At 34.0% G+C, this 16,382-nt stretch overlaps 1 protein-coding gene across 3 annotated transcripts in view; it reads right to left on the reverse strand.

Annotated features, from left to right (window-relative positions):
- Positions 1-258: 258 nt before the first annotated feature.
- LOC149780550 (solute carrier family 12 member 4-like) overlaps positions 259-16,382 on the reverse strand; it is a 241,300-nt gene continuing 225,176 nt past the window's right edge. For all 3 annotated transcript variants that reach the window (XM_089937582.1, XM_089937580.1, XM_089937583.1), the window contains one exon: positions 259-14,859. In XM_089937582.1, the coding sequence (XP_089793708.1) occupies positions 14,768-14,859 (92 nt within the window). In that variant the 3' untranslated portion in view covers positions 259-14,767. The remainder of the gene's footprint in view (positions 14,860-16,382) is intronic.

Below are 16,382 nucleotides of genomic sequence, written 5' to 3' on the forward strand. Positions count from 1 at the left end.
TATACAGTGTGTAATACACAATATATAACCAAGAATGCAAAACTTAAGTACATGTACATACAGAAGTATCTAATACAGCCCCTCCCACTGGGGCAGGTGTTTTGAAACCCACTTGAAACTGTAGCCTATTAACTCAGAAGAAAGAACTGTTGAGATGTGATGAGGCTATACATACATACATTTTTATCGATGTGGAAGCTAATGCTGATGATAGTGGATAATGTTGCAGCATAATGAAAAACACAAAAATGTCCAGGATATTGGCAAAGCATTTAATAAAATACATTTTGTAAATATACATTTGCAAAGCAGTTCAATTATTACAATTGATTTTCTGATGCAATGATATTCACTATCGATTTAAACTTTTAAAATTCTGTGAAATATTCACTGCATTTGTTTGTATAAACCTAAACAACACAGATCTAAATATTATATGCTGGCCAATTAGGGTCTACGCTGTTTGATTCTACTTCTGATCATTAGAAAAAGCAACGACCTTAATCTCCTGGTGCAACATTAGCTTTGGGTCTATGCTGTTCACAGTTAACCATGTAATAAACACATAAGCAATGGACTATAATATATAAGATGAATATCAAGTTTTATGAACTGGTAAACCCCACGTTAACCAATGCAACGCAAAAATCAATATGAGAGAAACTTCATATTCATCAAAACTACCGCCTATAATTATTTAATTGCATGATTTTGAGGAAACTTGCATAATTTAGTTTGCTTCAGAATGATTAAAAAAAAAAAAAAATACCAATGCAACAGCATGACAATAAGCTTGCAAATTTAGGATTTAACATTAAAAAAATCAAACTCCTCACAGTAAGCTATCTCCCTTTGGTAGGATAATATCACTGCCCAAATGCTTGCTGTAAACTTGATGGTAAAATGCCAGGTGAAGAAAACTGCATTGTTCGGTTGTTGTTGTTGTAGGGTTTAACGCCATTTTTCAGCACAAGATAGGCTATACATGGCAGCCAGTATAAATGGTGGAGGAAGAACCCGAGAAAACCCCCGGAAAGAACCACCAACCCACGAGAAGCTACCGGCAAGCTTTCTCGCATATCCGCAATGGTCGAGCCCGAGACTCGAACCCACGCACAGGTGAGATGGCAGTGATCCGTGACGGAAACCGCTTTAGACCAACTGGCCACTCACATTATTTGGTAACTATATCATACTTAATTAGGAATTTTTTGTTTGTGTGCAGTCTTTTGTCTGAAATAGCTTATGTGCAAGACTGTGACAGATTTTTTTAACATGCTGGAGGAAAATTCTGGAATTAATTTACGCACTTTAAACTGGAGCACATGACTAATGATATTAAAATGTAGATCACAATGAGATACCAATGACATTGCAAAAAAGTGCTTCACATCAGCCATATTTATTCTTATGAACATTAGGAGGATCATTAGCCACGATCACTGGAACAAGGGACCATTGAATTTTGTCTTTGGGGGGAGTACATAACATGCTGAAAATACTTTAAGAAACGGAATAAACATGTGGACATAGAGAAGGAAAGTGGGTATCTGTGAAAATGGGGACCTTGTAGTACAACTTTTTTTACTGGGAAAACAACACAAAAACATTAGGGAGTGGGAACATTTAAACATAAAAGCCTTTAAATCTTTTGGAAGAGTTGGGGGGGGGGGACACAACCAAAGCCATTTATATTAATGATAGCTAATGGTCAAGGGATTGCTATCAAAAAACATTTTTTAGTCTAGTTCCTTTTCCTTCATTTTTGATTTCCATCCACATAAGGAAGGTATATTAAGTAGGACTCAGTCAAGGTACTCAGTACCTAATGCACATAGATGATTGACAAAACTGTATTATGACCTATGGTCAAAGCAGCCTTAAGGCAATGATATAAACTGAAAGCATATGAACTGTGAGGAATGTGATAAACGTTTTGACATCATGCCCATGCGAAATGAAAAATGATCACACATCATGTGACTATGTGCCATCCAATGAAAATCCACCTATCAGTTAATGTTGCTTTTTATCAGTGATTGTGCTAAAGCTGATAAAATGAGATGCAGAGCTGTACTTCAATCTCACAGATGCACACTACGGCTTCACAATTCATTTGGCAAGATTGTCATACAAAATTGTAAAAATGAATAAACCAAAAGGTTATCAGAAGTGAGTGACACAGATAACAGGCATCATGTAATTGATCATGAACATAAAATTTCAAATTGACAAAAACATCATGTGAAGAAAAAAAAAATCAGAAAAAACCCCAAAAGATTACATATTTCTTGATATGTTCGGTAATGAAGTTTGAGACTCCAAAAACTCACATGGTTTTAAAGACGGCACAATATAATAAAGTTTACTCTGATAGCTTCATTTTTACACCTTTACCTCCATTACAGTACATATATTATAATAAGGAACACTAACATAAAAACAAATATAATACTACGAGGTAGCTGTTGTAAAACATATAATTGCAAGGAATCCATTTTTTTCTTTGTTATTGTGACCTTGACCTTAGATCTATTTTGTCCTAGAAATCAACAGGTGTCTTCCTTTCTTTAAGTGCATGCAGCATGCATGCTATATATAAAGTCTGAATAAACACATGCATGCAGTGTAGAACTTGAGTCTATGTGCAATAAACTATTTTTCATTTTGTCACTTTTGCCATGACCTTTGACCTCAAAATATGTAGGTAACTTTTTTGCAATAAGTGTCAAGATGCGAGGTGTTGAACTTTAAATATTGTGCAAAAGTAATGTCTAATTTTGATAACTATGACTTTGAACTTTTACTTACTGAACCAAAAGCCATCAGTGTATTCCTTGCACCAAGTCATCCACAAAGTTTGGTAAAGGAAGATGGTGTAAAAAAACAAACCTGAAAAACTCAAGTTACTGTACAGAAATAAAAAAGTCAACAGATGGATAGACATACATATGAAACAAAGAGTCATCATGTTAAATGCTTTGCTTTTTGACATGCATATCAAAATCCATCACTGCAGGTACATTTTCATTTAGGATGAATTAAGCTGCAACACAAATGCAGTGTAAGAATAGCTGTGCTATTCAAGCAGTTAATCGGTATTGGCAGTTGACAGCAATATTATTTCCAGTGGACACAACACTATGTACTTATTTTTTCAATTTGAAGAGGTACTTAAACGGACAGCACATGCTTGAGTGGTTTGCAAAACAACAAATACTGTGTATTTTTCTTTGCTCAAATGAAATAATTTTCATGCTCTAATGCAAGATGGTCTTGCCTCAAAATAAATCCCCAAACTTTAAACACAGATGATTGTTGTTGTTGTTGTTGTTGTTGTAGGGTTTAACGCCATTTTCCAGCAAAAGATAGGTGCTAATTGGTGGCCAGTATAAATGGTGGAGGAAGAACCTGGGAAAACCCCAGAAAGAACCATCAACTCACGAGAAGCTACTGGCAAGCTTTCTCACATACCCACATTGGCCAAATCCAAGACTCAAACCCATGCAGAGGTGAGATGGCAGTGATCCATAACAGTGAGTGCTTTAGACCACTTGGCCACTCAGTGCTTCATCAAAGATGATGGAGAGCTTTTTATTAAACAGATCCTAAGAAAAATTCAACTATAAATCTAAGAAAGCGTGCAATCTCTAGGTACTTATTTTTTTTAATTTTTTTATATGTAAGATATAGATGTTTTTCTTAATTATAACCTAAAAGAATTTTAAAACACTGTTTCAAACACTGTTAGAGAAAGTGATCCTTGGGACTTTAAAAAAAAAAATCATGGAAACAGAATTTACCTTGTGATTGTTTAACACAAAGTAAAATATGTGACCAACATGTACAAAATGTAAACCCACAAAGTCAGAACTCACATTCTGCACCTACACCAAAAAATAATGTACTCTACTTTGTCTATTGATGGATATGTATAGTACAATAAAACAAATTTTCTGGAAAAATTCTAACTCCAAATGCAATTTAGTGAGACAACACAAATGGATATGGTTGTTGTTATCATGAATTCAAGGGTATCCATTAACTGCACAAAGCACTATAAGATCTGCGTGCATTAAAGCGTAATTCTTTTGCTATATATTTTGTTTTTATGGATACCAATAAGAAATGTCTAAATTAATACCAATACTTCAGTTTTGTTCCAATGGATGATAAAAATAAAGAAAACAATCAACAAAAAGCCATCAGATTTATATGTATACATTTATTCCTTGTCACCAGTGGAAGGATATTTATTTTGTTGATGCAAGATACATTTATCCCAATGCTCTAGTGGAGGGATATTTATTTGTAGGCACAATATATACATTTATCCCTATGCTCTAGTGGAGGGATATTTATTTGTGGGCACAATATATATATTTATCCCTGTCCCTTAGTGGAGGGAAATTTATTTGTAGACACAATATATATTTATCTCAATGCTCAAGTAGAGGGATATATATTTGTGGATTCTACATATTTTACTTCACAATCTTGTAAAAGGATATTAATTCTGTGGACACGATAAATATTTACTCCCACACTAAAGTGGAAGAATATTTTCATACCATCCATCTGTTTGTAACTTTCTAACAACTACTGGCAGGAAGATCACCAACACTGATAAACAGGATGCCAATATTGTATCCACTTGAAAAAAAGGGGGTCTAATGTTTTGAACCGACCCCTAATGACCTCTGGAGGTCAAAGGTCAGTTGTTGAAACTCTGCAGTTTGAGAGATAATATTTGTTATTAAGTTGCGACCAAACATTATGTATGCGGTCATAGCTAAAGGAAACATGATGCATGTAACCAAGACTAGGTTCCAACTCAATGGTCACAGCTGAGAAATAAGGGCCTGGAAAAGTAGCAAAACAATTAAAACAAAGATAACAAAAAAAACTTGTGGATTTCTCATGGTATTAACTGTAGTTTGCATTTAAGACTAAATTCAAAATATATAATCTTAAGTGATTACATGTTTGTATCATATTAAGAAAAATGCATTTAAATAGATCTCAACTGAACCTTTATCTGTTTATTTTATAAGTACGGTATATGAACACTAAACAATGTACATAATTCAATACAGATATCTTGAATAAATAATCTATACTACTAAATATACATACATTCTGTAACATAATAAAGTACTACTAATATCAACAAACATTTACAATAAATACAACTCTTTTGACTTTTCCAGTGAATGGCTATGGCTATAGAAAAAAAACTGTCATGGTTTTAAATGATTTATTGCCAAAACAGGCTAAATTCATAAAGTAATTGTGACCAAGCAAACAAAACTGTAGATATAAAAAAGCACACACACCCCACTTGTTTTCCAACAAACTTTTCATATTCCAATCTATTAAGTCTTATAGTGAGCACCGTGGTATGTATGGAACCATGATATATTGAGAATAAGGTAATATACAAAACCATGGTATAGTGGGCATTATCGAATTTCATTTAATAATGGTGTTTTGGAAAGGAAAGAATGATACAAGATTAAGTTTCACCATCACCAAGATTTCTTTCAAGCCATATTGTTATATATTAGTACAACCTTGGTCATGGGGTCCATATCAGTATTGCGTTATAGCTAGAATCACATTATAACAAGGTGCACTGTAATAAGGACAAACTCTGTTTCCTGCATTAATAGCATATACTTGTATCTGTAATGACAGATAGTCACAAAATTATTTCCTCTTCCACCAAGAAATATGAAGAAATTCATTTACTGTGACACTTACAAGTGTTAATAAGTGGGTGCTGATAATACTGACCAGACACTGTATTTATCCGTGTATGCTACACAGACGGACAAATCTGCTTACAGATTTTGTTCCCAGTCAGTGGAAATAATGAACATGATATGGCATAGGAACAGGTCAAGGCTCCCAGCTGTTTAATATTCATCAGGCCATATCAAACAAGTTCTTTCCATAACTTGGAACACAAAACACAAATCTGCTTTTATATTTGCTACATAGCTCAATTTTCCAGTTTTCAAGTCTTTGTAGTTATTGTATGAATGGATTTCAAAACAAATCAGAATCTATAAAAGCTGGATTGAATGCATCGAAGAATACTGACATCAGTGAAAACACTTAAAAAGTTTCTGTCTCAGCGTGTGATACACAGATTGAACATTTGTGTCCAACTCCAGATCAATTAAGATTACATGGGTATATAATACAAGGCAAACCCAACTGCACATGGCACAGAACCAGATCTGCTGTCTCAAAACAAGCCAGCAGATCAGAGTCAATATTATTCATTCTAACTTTTATTTCAACAACATAAATCCTCATCTGCCCAAGTATACAGGTACAACAGATCAGGGTCAATATTGTTCATTCTATACCCGATTTAAAAAAAAAAAAACCAGCAACATGGCTTCTAATCAATCAGTGTATAATTCAACAGAAGGTCTGGGTCAATGTGCTTTGCTTTATCTTTGATTTAAAAAACAACATGGATATTATCTGCCAATATGTAATGTGCCATCAGGTAAGGTCAGTACTGCCCTCAGCTGGACATGTACAAATGCAGTAGATGTTTTCACAATATGGACTATAATCCGTCAAAATAATGTCAATCACATTTTAGCAAGCTTATGATTTTTGTGATTTGGTGAGCATGTAAAATTTCTGCACAAATCATATTTCAAATATTCAAGTCTGATGCAAAATTCTTATCTTTAGGTGGAATTTTCCTCACTTACATTTAAGAGAACTTGATTAATCTTTCAGTATCAGTTTTGTCATACATGATTTCTAACAATTATTATAAAACAAGAGACCCATATGGTTCCAAGATCAATTACCTGGCAGATATTTCTAACAATTATTATAAAACAAGCGACCCGTGTGGTCCCAAGATGAATTACCTGGTTGACATTTCTAACAATCATTATAAAACAAGAGACCCGTGTGGCCCCAAGATGAATTACCTGGCTGACATTTCTAACAATTATTATAAAACAAGAGACCCATGTGGTCCCAAGATGAATTACCTGGCTGACATTCTAACAATTATTATAAAACAAGAGACCCATGTGGGTCCAATATCAATTACCTGGCTGACATCTGCCTAACAGCCATTTCTAAGAGAAGTTGGCAGAGAAATCTGGGTCAGCAGAATGCTTTCTATCAAAATTTCTTCCAGTGTTGTTGTTTGCATGTATTATGAAAGCAACATTTTTAAATTTAAGTTTTGCTATTATAAATAATTCATGTTTGATGGTGGATCAACATCATGTGTGTAATAGTTACAGGCCCATCTCCCAGAACAAGTTCTGTTCAGCATATGCTTTTAGATACAGTTGTTTAAATGTTTTTCTTGTTTGCATCAGTATATATTATAAATATACTTGAAAGGTCTTTATACCAGGATGGTTTTTCTTAAAATTAGACCCAATTCTGTTTTGGCAAAATAGAAAAGAAGTCATTTTTTAGTGTTTTTACTATTTTTAATAATGATGTCCATCAATTGCTGGAAGACAGGCAAAATGTGCAGGTCCTTCATGACAGGATGCCCTGTGCCCTGTTTGGTCAAAATGGGTACAGTCTCATGAGAAGAAGTTTAAAACAGCAACTGTTGATGGACATACAAAGGATGACACATAATGGGTACAATGCCATAACATAAAAAGCATCTATTGCAATCTACTATCCTAAACATTTCACAAACAAAATATATTAGCTTATGTAAAATTAATAGAAAATACTTCAAAATCTATACCTATAAATTGCATTTTTCTATCATAAATATATTTTCAAAATGATACTATTTAAGATCACAGCACAAGTAACCCTAAGTAAACACGTATAGCATCATTAAGTAATGCAAACAAATATATACATAAAATGACACCATTTACAAGTGTGGGGAAGACTTTTTATACATACACACAAAAAAAAAGTCATCACTTCACAATACCGAATTTAATATTTTACAATTATTGTCAAGATTAATTCTATTTACCCTTTTGGTATGGATATTGTCTTTGTCATTGGTCGAACAATGATGAAACCGTATCGCATTTAAATGATCATCAAGCATAAATTGGCATTTTAACTAGATGAGACCTAAAAATATGTGCATTCTCAGTAACATAATCTGTTTGAAAAACAAAGCTTTCTTTAAATTCTTGTAGGATCACACATGATGAAAAATAGTGAAAAATAACCTGACCTAGCCCTTTTCAGTGTCAAGCACCATGGTAAATTTTGACCTAGTCCTGTTTACTGTCAAGCACCATGGTAAATTTTGACCTAGCCCTTTTCAGTGTCAAGGACCATAGTAAATTTTGACCTAGCCCTTTTCAGTGTCAAGGACCATGATAAATTTTGACCTAGCCTTTTTCAGTGTCAAGCACCATGGTACATTTTGACCTAGCTCTTTTCAGTGTCAAGCACCATGGTAAATTTTGACCTAGCCCTTTTCAGTGTCAAGCACCATGGTAAATTTTGACCTAACCCTTTTCAGTGTCAAGCACCATGGTAAATTTTGACCTAGCCCTTTTCAGTGTCAAGCACCATGGTAAATTTTTACCTAGCCCTTTTCAGTGTCAAGCACCATGTTCAAGTGTGACCTAGCCCTTTTCAGTGTCAAGCACCATGGTCAATTTTGCTTTCATCCATAGAGTCCTTCAAAAGATGTTTAGCAGAAATTGGAGGGCAAAGTTCCAATACTTCAAAAGTTGCTGAGCAGAAGTGAATTTGCAAAGTTCAAAGTTAAACAGGGACCATATTCCCATACAATTTGGCTTGAAAATGGTGAAAATCAAATTGGATCTAAACCTTCCTAATGCAAAACCTCATGCCAAATATGGTGTCACTCCACGATCTCCTTCAAAAGTTACTGAGTGGAAACCAAATAGATTATAGCTCAATAAAATTTTGCCAGAAAACAGTTAACAACTGAATTTTACCAAGGAATTCTCTATGTAAGTCTTCAAAGTAAATTTCACTTTAAGCCAACATGAAATTCACAATGGATTTAATATGATGGGACATAAAATATTGCAATTTCATGTGACATACATGACTGACAGCTGTATTATAACATACCCTCTCTAAAAATATAGTGGGAGCATAAAAATGTCAAAAATTACAAATACAATTTTTAGAAGCAAATGACTTAATTAAAAAATTCCTCATCATTCTGAATAATTTTACACTAAAATTGGGGTCATTTTACATTAGGATTGGGTCCCATTTGATTCGGGGATTGAGGCCCATTTTACACTATGATTAGGACCCATTTTACACTGGGATGATGGCCTAAAAAAAATATGTTACCTCTCACTGTGCAAGTGTTGAAGGTTAATAAAGTGACAATTGTTGCCAAACTTAACTATACTTGCAACAAACAGTTCTTATGTGAGATTTCATTTCTAGGAGATCTTAAAAAAAAAGATTGACAATGTTAAAGAAGATACCTCATTAGCTTCCAATTTTTTATCTGTTTTTTCTAAATATGAGGATCTGATTAAGGATGTCTGTTAGGGAGACAACACATGCCCTTAGGGAGACAATACATGCCCTTAGGGCAGTTTCGGGGCCACTGTCTCATAAATCAGACAAATAACGCACCAATTATCCGTAATTAATCTTGTTCCAGCATGTGTCAGGAATCTAGCAGCTAAAATATATTTCCAAGTTCCAACTGAGTTTAATTTTTATGGGATTTTTAAAAGCATAAAATCGAAATTTGGGATTGAAAATTGTTCCAGTGTTCAGAGTTGTGGCATTCTGGATTACTGGGGAGAAAATGAGGATATTAAGGAAGGAAAATGTTGGGAAGAATTTTTTCCCTGGTGTTATGGGGATTCTGGTATCCTCAAGGTTCGGTTTTGTGGAGTTTCACTGTATAACAGATTAATTATGGTTAACAGGTGCTGTAGTATTGTGATCTATGAGACAAAGGCCTGGAAACTGCCCTAAGGGCACATGTGGTTAAAACAACACTTGACACACACCGACACAGATTAGGGCTGACAATACACTAATCTTAAGACTTTGCACTATATTTTATTTTTAATACATGCATTTAATGAAGAATTAGCAGAACAATATACTTTCCTACAGAAAATTGTATCCTTTCACATGAATAAATACAGTTGCTCCACATTGAAATACAGTTCTCGTCAAAAGAAACATCTGAAGAATGAAATATATATTTATATATATATACACATATACATACACACACACACAAACATACAGTAAACATCCCTCTGAAGATTTGAGAAACTTGTGCAATGTATATATTCACTGAGGTACTACGAATATCAAGAGCAATTTGTGTGCATTGTACATGTACAGCAATTTGTGTGTATTGTACATGTACAGTAATTTGTGTGCACTGTACATGTACAGTAATTTGATTACATAAACTGTTATTTATAGATGTAATTAATAAGCATTCATGAAAAATAAAATCCAAACTGTACAAGATGTGTGCCAACTGATATAGTCTTTATGGTATGATAATACCAATAGGCCTGTCTAATAAATTTGCCAATATAATGTAGGTGGGCTTTTATTTTCAGTATACCACGATTGATTTCTAGACTGGATTCCTATTCACCTTTCACTATATCAAACATTCTGTTGTTGTGAGAGAAAAAAATCCCTAATATCAGATATGTCAAATGGATATCCATGTTAACACCAAAATGCGAAAAACCTATCTGAGGTAATTTTGCACCAAAATATGGGTTTGATTTCGTATCAAAACAAAAACATAAATACTAAATCTCAACAGCATGTATCTGGAGTATGAGTCTGATAGAAACAAAATCATACAATTTAAGACAGCATGTAATAACACTATCTGGAGCATGAGTCTGAGAGAGACAAAATCATACAATTTAAGACAGCATGTAATAACACTATCTGGAGTATGAGTCTGATAGAGACAAAATCATACAATTTAAGACAGCATGTATTAACACTATCTGGGAAATGAGTCTGATAGAGACAAAATCATACAAGTTAAAACAGTGTGCAATAACACTGTATATCTGGAGTATAAGTCTGATAGAAACAAAATCATACAATTTAAGACAGCATGTAATAACACTACCAAACTGGAGAAATAGTCTGACAGAGACAAGATCATACAATTTAAAACTGTTTATTATCACTATATACCTGGAATATGAGTCTGATGGAGACCAAATCATACAATTTAAGACAGCATGGAATAACTCTATCTGGAAAATGAGTTAGAGACAAAATCATATAATTGAAAACTGTGTATGATCACTATTTATCTGGAATATGAGTCTGAGAGACCAAATCATACAATTTAAGACAGCGTGTAATAACCATGTATACCTGGAGTACATGTCCGATAGAGACCAAATCATACTATTTAAGACAGTGTGTAATAACAATGTATACCTTGAGTTTGAGTCTGAGAGAGACAAAATCATACAATTCATGACAGTGTGTAATAACAAATAGCATGTAATAACGTTGTAAACAAGAAATTTGAGTCTAAAAGAGACAAATTCATACAATTCAAGACTATATGTTATAACACACAGCATGAAATAACACTGTATATCTTGAGCTCAAGTCTGATATAGATAAATCACACAATTTAACACAAATGTAATAACATCATAAACCTGGAGTTTGGAATCTGATAGTGACTAAATTATACAATTTAACACAACATGTAATAACCTATTTTAAAAATATGCATGAAGCAATTAAAACGATTTACTTAATTGAAAAAAAAAATTCACTGCATTAAATGTAAGAAACCAAAGAATGTACTTGTTTTAAAACTATGTTTAAAACAGGGTTTAAAATGACTGTTTGGAAATACAGTACTCCCCCATTATAACATTGTCCATGGGAGCCATACAGTAGACCACTCGAGAGTTAGACCATCTTATCATGAAATACATTTTCACCACATAATTAAATGGGATCCACATCTATACTGACATTATGACAGAAATTGTGTTATAATGAAGGGCCTTAAAACAGGAATGGTGTTCTAATGAAGGTCTTTGTGCCAGGAACCATGTTGTAATGAAGGGCCTTATGATATGAACCATGTTATAACAAAGGGCCTTAATGAATACAATGACCAAAGCTTGAAAGTACTATGAATACAAAAAGATTTTCATTCATTGATGTATTTTAAACTTCTGCATGCAGTATTGTTATAAAAACGATACTGACCTGTGCATAATGTAAACAAATTATACCAACACGGACAAAGATTGAAAATCACAAACTGTGTATAAATGGAAACCAAGCTGTACCAACAGAGACAAAAATCAAAAATTGCCTGACCTGTGTATAATGTAAACTGAATGGTACCATCTCCAATCAAGATCAAAAATCACCGACCTGTGTATAATGTAAATGAAACTGTAACAACATGGACCAATGTCTATCACCAATGACTTATATATAATGTAAACCAAACTGAAACAACACAAACCAATATCTACCATTTTTTACCTATATATAATGTGAACCAAATTGTAATAACATAGACCAAGATCTACCAACACTGACATGTATATAATGTAAACAAAACTGCAACAAAACACACTGTGATCTAGATGTACCACTGAATAATGTACTGGTAGATCAGGGTATAAACTCTTAAAACTGAAATCCAATAAAATTGAATAGCCTTTATCCTGGATCCTTATGCAACACTAGATCTGAGTCTAAGCTGTTGCAACCTGGGTCTGCATCATACATTAGCATATATGGCCTAATGGCAACATGATGTACTCAGCATGAACAGATAGAGAATATAGGGAACATGAAGTACTCAACATGAGCTGACATGGCATAACAGGAACATGACATACTCAACATGAACAGGATAAAGGGAACATGAAGTACTCAACATGAGCTGACGTGGCATAACAGAATCATGACATACTCAACATGAACAGGATAAAGGGAACATGAAGTACTCAACATGAGCTGACGTGGCATAACAGGATCATGGCATACTCAACATGAACAGGATAAAGGGAACATGAAGTACTCAACATGTGCTGACGTGGCATAACAGGATCATGATATACTCAACATGAACAGGATAAAAGGAACATGAAGTATTCAACATGAGCTGATATGGCATAACAGGATCATGACATACTCAACATGAGCAGATGCAGCATAAAGGGAACATGACTTACTCAACACAAACCAATATGGCATAACAGGAACATGAAAAATTAAACACGAGCAGACACGGCATAAAAGGAACATGACATAATCAACATGACATAAAGGGAAATCGATATACTCAACATAAATATATGCCTTTGTCACGTTAGTATCAAAGCATACGTAAACAAAAATTATGCCTTTGTCCTGTCGGTATGCAAGAAGTGAAGATTAGTAATGCCTTTATACTGTCAGTATGCAAGTAGAAGTGATGATTAGTAATGACTTTATCCTGACAGTATGCAGGTACAAGTGAAGATTAATAATGCCTTTGTCCTGTCAGGATGCAAGTGTAAGTGAAGATTAGTAATGCCTTGCTACTGTCAGCAAGCAAGTAGAAGTGAAGATTATTAATGTCTTTGTCCCGTCTGTATGCAAGTAGAATTGAAGATTAGCAATGCCTTTGTCCCGTCTGTATGCAAGCAGAAGTAAAGAATAGCAATACCTTTGTCCTGTCAGTATGCAAGCAGAAGTGAAGATTAGTAATGCCTTTGACCTGTCAGTAAGCAAACAGAAGTAAAGAATAGCAAAGCCTTTGTCCTGTCAGTATGCAAGCAGAAGTAAATATCAGTAATGCCTTTGACCTGTCAGTAAGCAAGCAGAAGTAGAGATTATTAATGCCTTTGACCTGTCAGTAAGCAAGCAGAAGTAGAGATTATTAATGCCTTTGACCTGTCAGTAAGCAAGCAGAAGTGATGTTCACTCTTACTGAGCATAGTATTCATAAGATTTGCCATGTATAAGTGGTGCTGGCATGTTTAACAGAAACTGGACCCAACATTACATTATTTCCCAGTCACAGATACAAAGTAATGAGGTCATATGCTTTACTGTTCATAACTGGTTGTGAAGATTTTGTTCAGCTCTTAAACTATTTACTTGATGCTACTTAATCATATTAGGTAAATTTAATTTCTTTTTATTATTGCTAGTACTGTTATGCAAAGTACTGTGCAGCCTCCAAAGTGGCATGCAAACTTCTGTGTTAGCCATCCTAGTGGCATGGAAAGTATTGTATAAACCATGAAAATGTACCATGTTAGCCATCAAAGTGGCATGCAAAGTACTGTGTAAGCCATCAAGTGGCATGCAAAGTAATGTGTTAAGCATGCAAGCATGTACAGTGTAAACCATGAAAAGGGCATGCAAAGTACTGTGTAAGCCATAAAGTATTTTTCTAGTTTTGTCCTAGGCTCAGGGTTTGCAAATCAAACATGTATCCCATATGACATTATTAACAATATGAAATAATGAAGCATTAGTGAATGGCACAATAAAGATGAATACCATCCAATTTCTAAATCCATTACAGCTGACAGCGGAGAAGTAGAGCACAGTAAGAGAATCTGTTTCACTAATATACTTGCTCCATTAATGGCAACAAATCAATCATAATGCAAAATCAATCCTAATGCAAACTGACACTGTGAGGGCTAAACGAACATCTTCATAATGGCATCACATAGAAATTACAAACTGGTGACTAAAGCAAGATATGTATAATAATATCTCCTAAACTTGACATGGAGGACTAAGAATAGATGGTTATAACTTCTGTTCCACTGCCCCGTACCATCAAAACTCTCTCCAGACCCTCAGTCAGGACTTCCAGGAACTCCATATCTGTGGTAGTAGTTAAAGAAAAATATTCAATTACAATAGAACCTATTTAATTACGAGGATACCTCTATTAAAAGGAAACACCTCTATAAAAAGGACTACTTTCAAGAAACCATTTTCTTAATTTCATTTATGGTATATACTGACTTGTAAATTGATTTGATGGAAGGTTGACCTACTCCCCTCCTCTTTTCAAGATCTGGAAAAAGGTAATTTCTCTTTGACCAACATATAAGTTGTGGCATATATATTTCTCTTTTGGGCCTCGTATAAGTTGTAGTGTACATATTTCTCTGTGACCTTGAAATAAGTTGTAGTGTACATAGTTCTCTGTGACCCTGAAATAAGTTGTAGTGTACATAGTTCTCTGTGACCCTGAAATACGTTGTAGTGTATGTTGCTAAACAAATTAATCTGTACGAGGTGACTCACCATCTGTAAACCAGGATTTCACTTTGGAAAAATGAATCAGCTCAACTGGCTGAATAAATGGAAGGATGGATGGATCGATGAATGGTTGGATGGATAGGTAGTTAGCTAGATGAATGGACGGATGGATGGATAATAAACATCAAAAGTGCTGTTAAATAAAGAATTACAATACTGAGTGGAATAAGTCACAAATAAATTGACAGCTTACATTCTGCCCATCTTTTGGAAATAAAATCCACATCATTTTAAAAGTACTTAATTGTTTAAAATCATTTGAGAAATTAATTATATAATGGGACATGTGTAAAAATTGTATGAACCAGAATGATTTGATTCATGATATCATGCAAGAAGCTATTTCCAAATAGCATGCATATATGACCAATAACAGCACAGTACCCTATACATATCATGATATAATGTGTGTCCATGTGTGTGATTTGTATTTTTAACATAGCTTTAACAATATTTCAGTTGTATCACAATGATGTACTGTATTTTCTGGACTATAAGTCGATGTGGAGTATAAGTCAAATTCACTAATTTTGTACATTTGTTGTTGTGACAATGTATATCATAATTAAAACAAGAATGAATTGTTGATTTAGCTGTGTTTATTGATAATGGAATATAGTAGGGTCGTAATACATGAGGATTATCACAATCGTCAGGTAACTGAAAATACAGTCTTTTTTCTCTTTGCAAAAGCTACAAATAAAAACCGCCCTGAATAAATACGGTCTTGTACACGTACCATTTTTTTCATTTCTCTCTCTCTCTTGTGTATTAACTAAAACGTGATTTCAAGTTCTTTATTTTTTTTATTGCAATTAGATGCTGCTGTAAAAATACAAGTTGCATTAAATTTCCTGACAATGTGGACTCGTATCGTTGAGTACTTTTGACCAATAAATAATACCCTTAACTAATACATGTTCAAACCATCTTAGTCATTTTGTTAGTCCTACATGTAAGACCTCAACGCTGATATTTATGTTTTGACTTTTGTGCGCACTATAACATAATAACATGTGATATGTCTTACATGTAGGACTATCATTCTGCCAACATTACACAACATAACAGCTACATAT

The sequence above is a fragment of the Sinohyriopsis cumingii genome, chromosome 16 (genome assembly GCF_028554795.1).
Source record: "Sinohyriopsis cumingii isolate HCF-2022 chromosome 16, ASM2855479v2, whole genome shotgun sequence".
NCBI classification, from domain to species: domain Eukaryota; kingdom Metazoa; phylum Mollusca; class Bivalvia; order Unionida; family Unionidae; genus Sinohyriopsis; species Sinohyriopsis cumingii.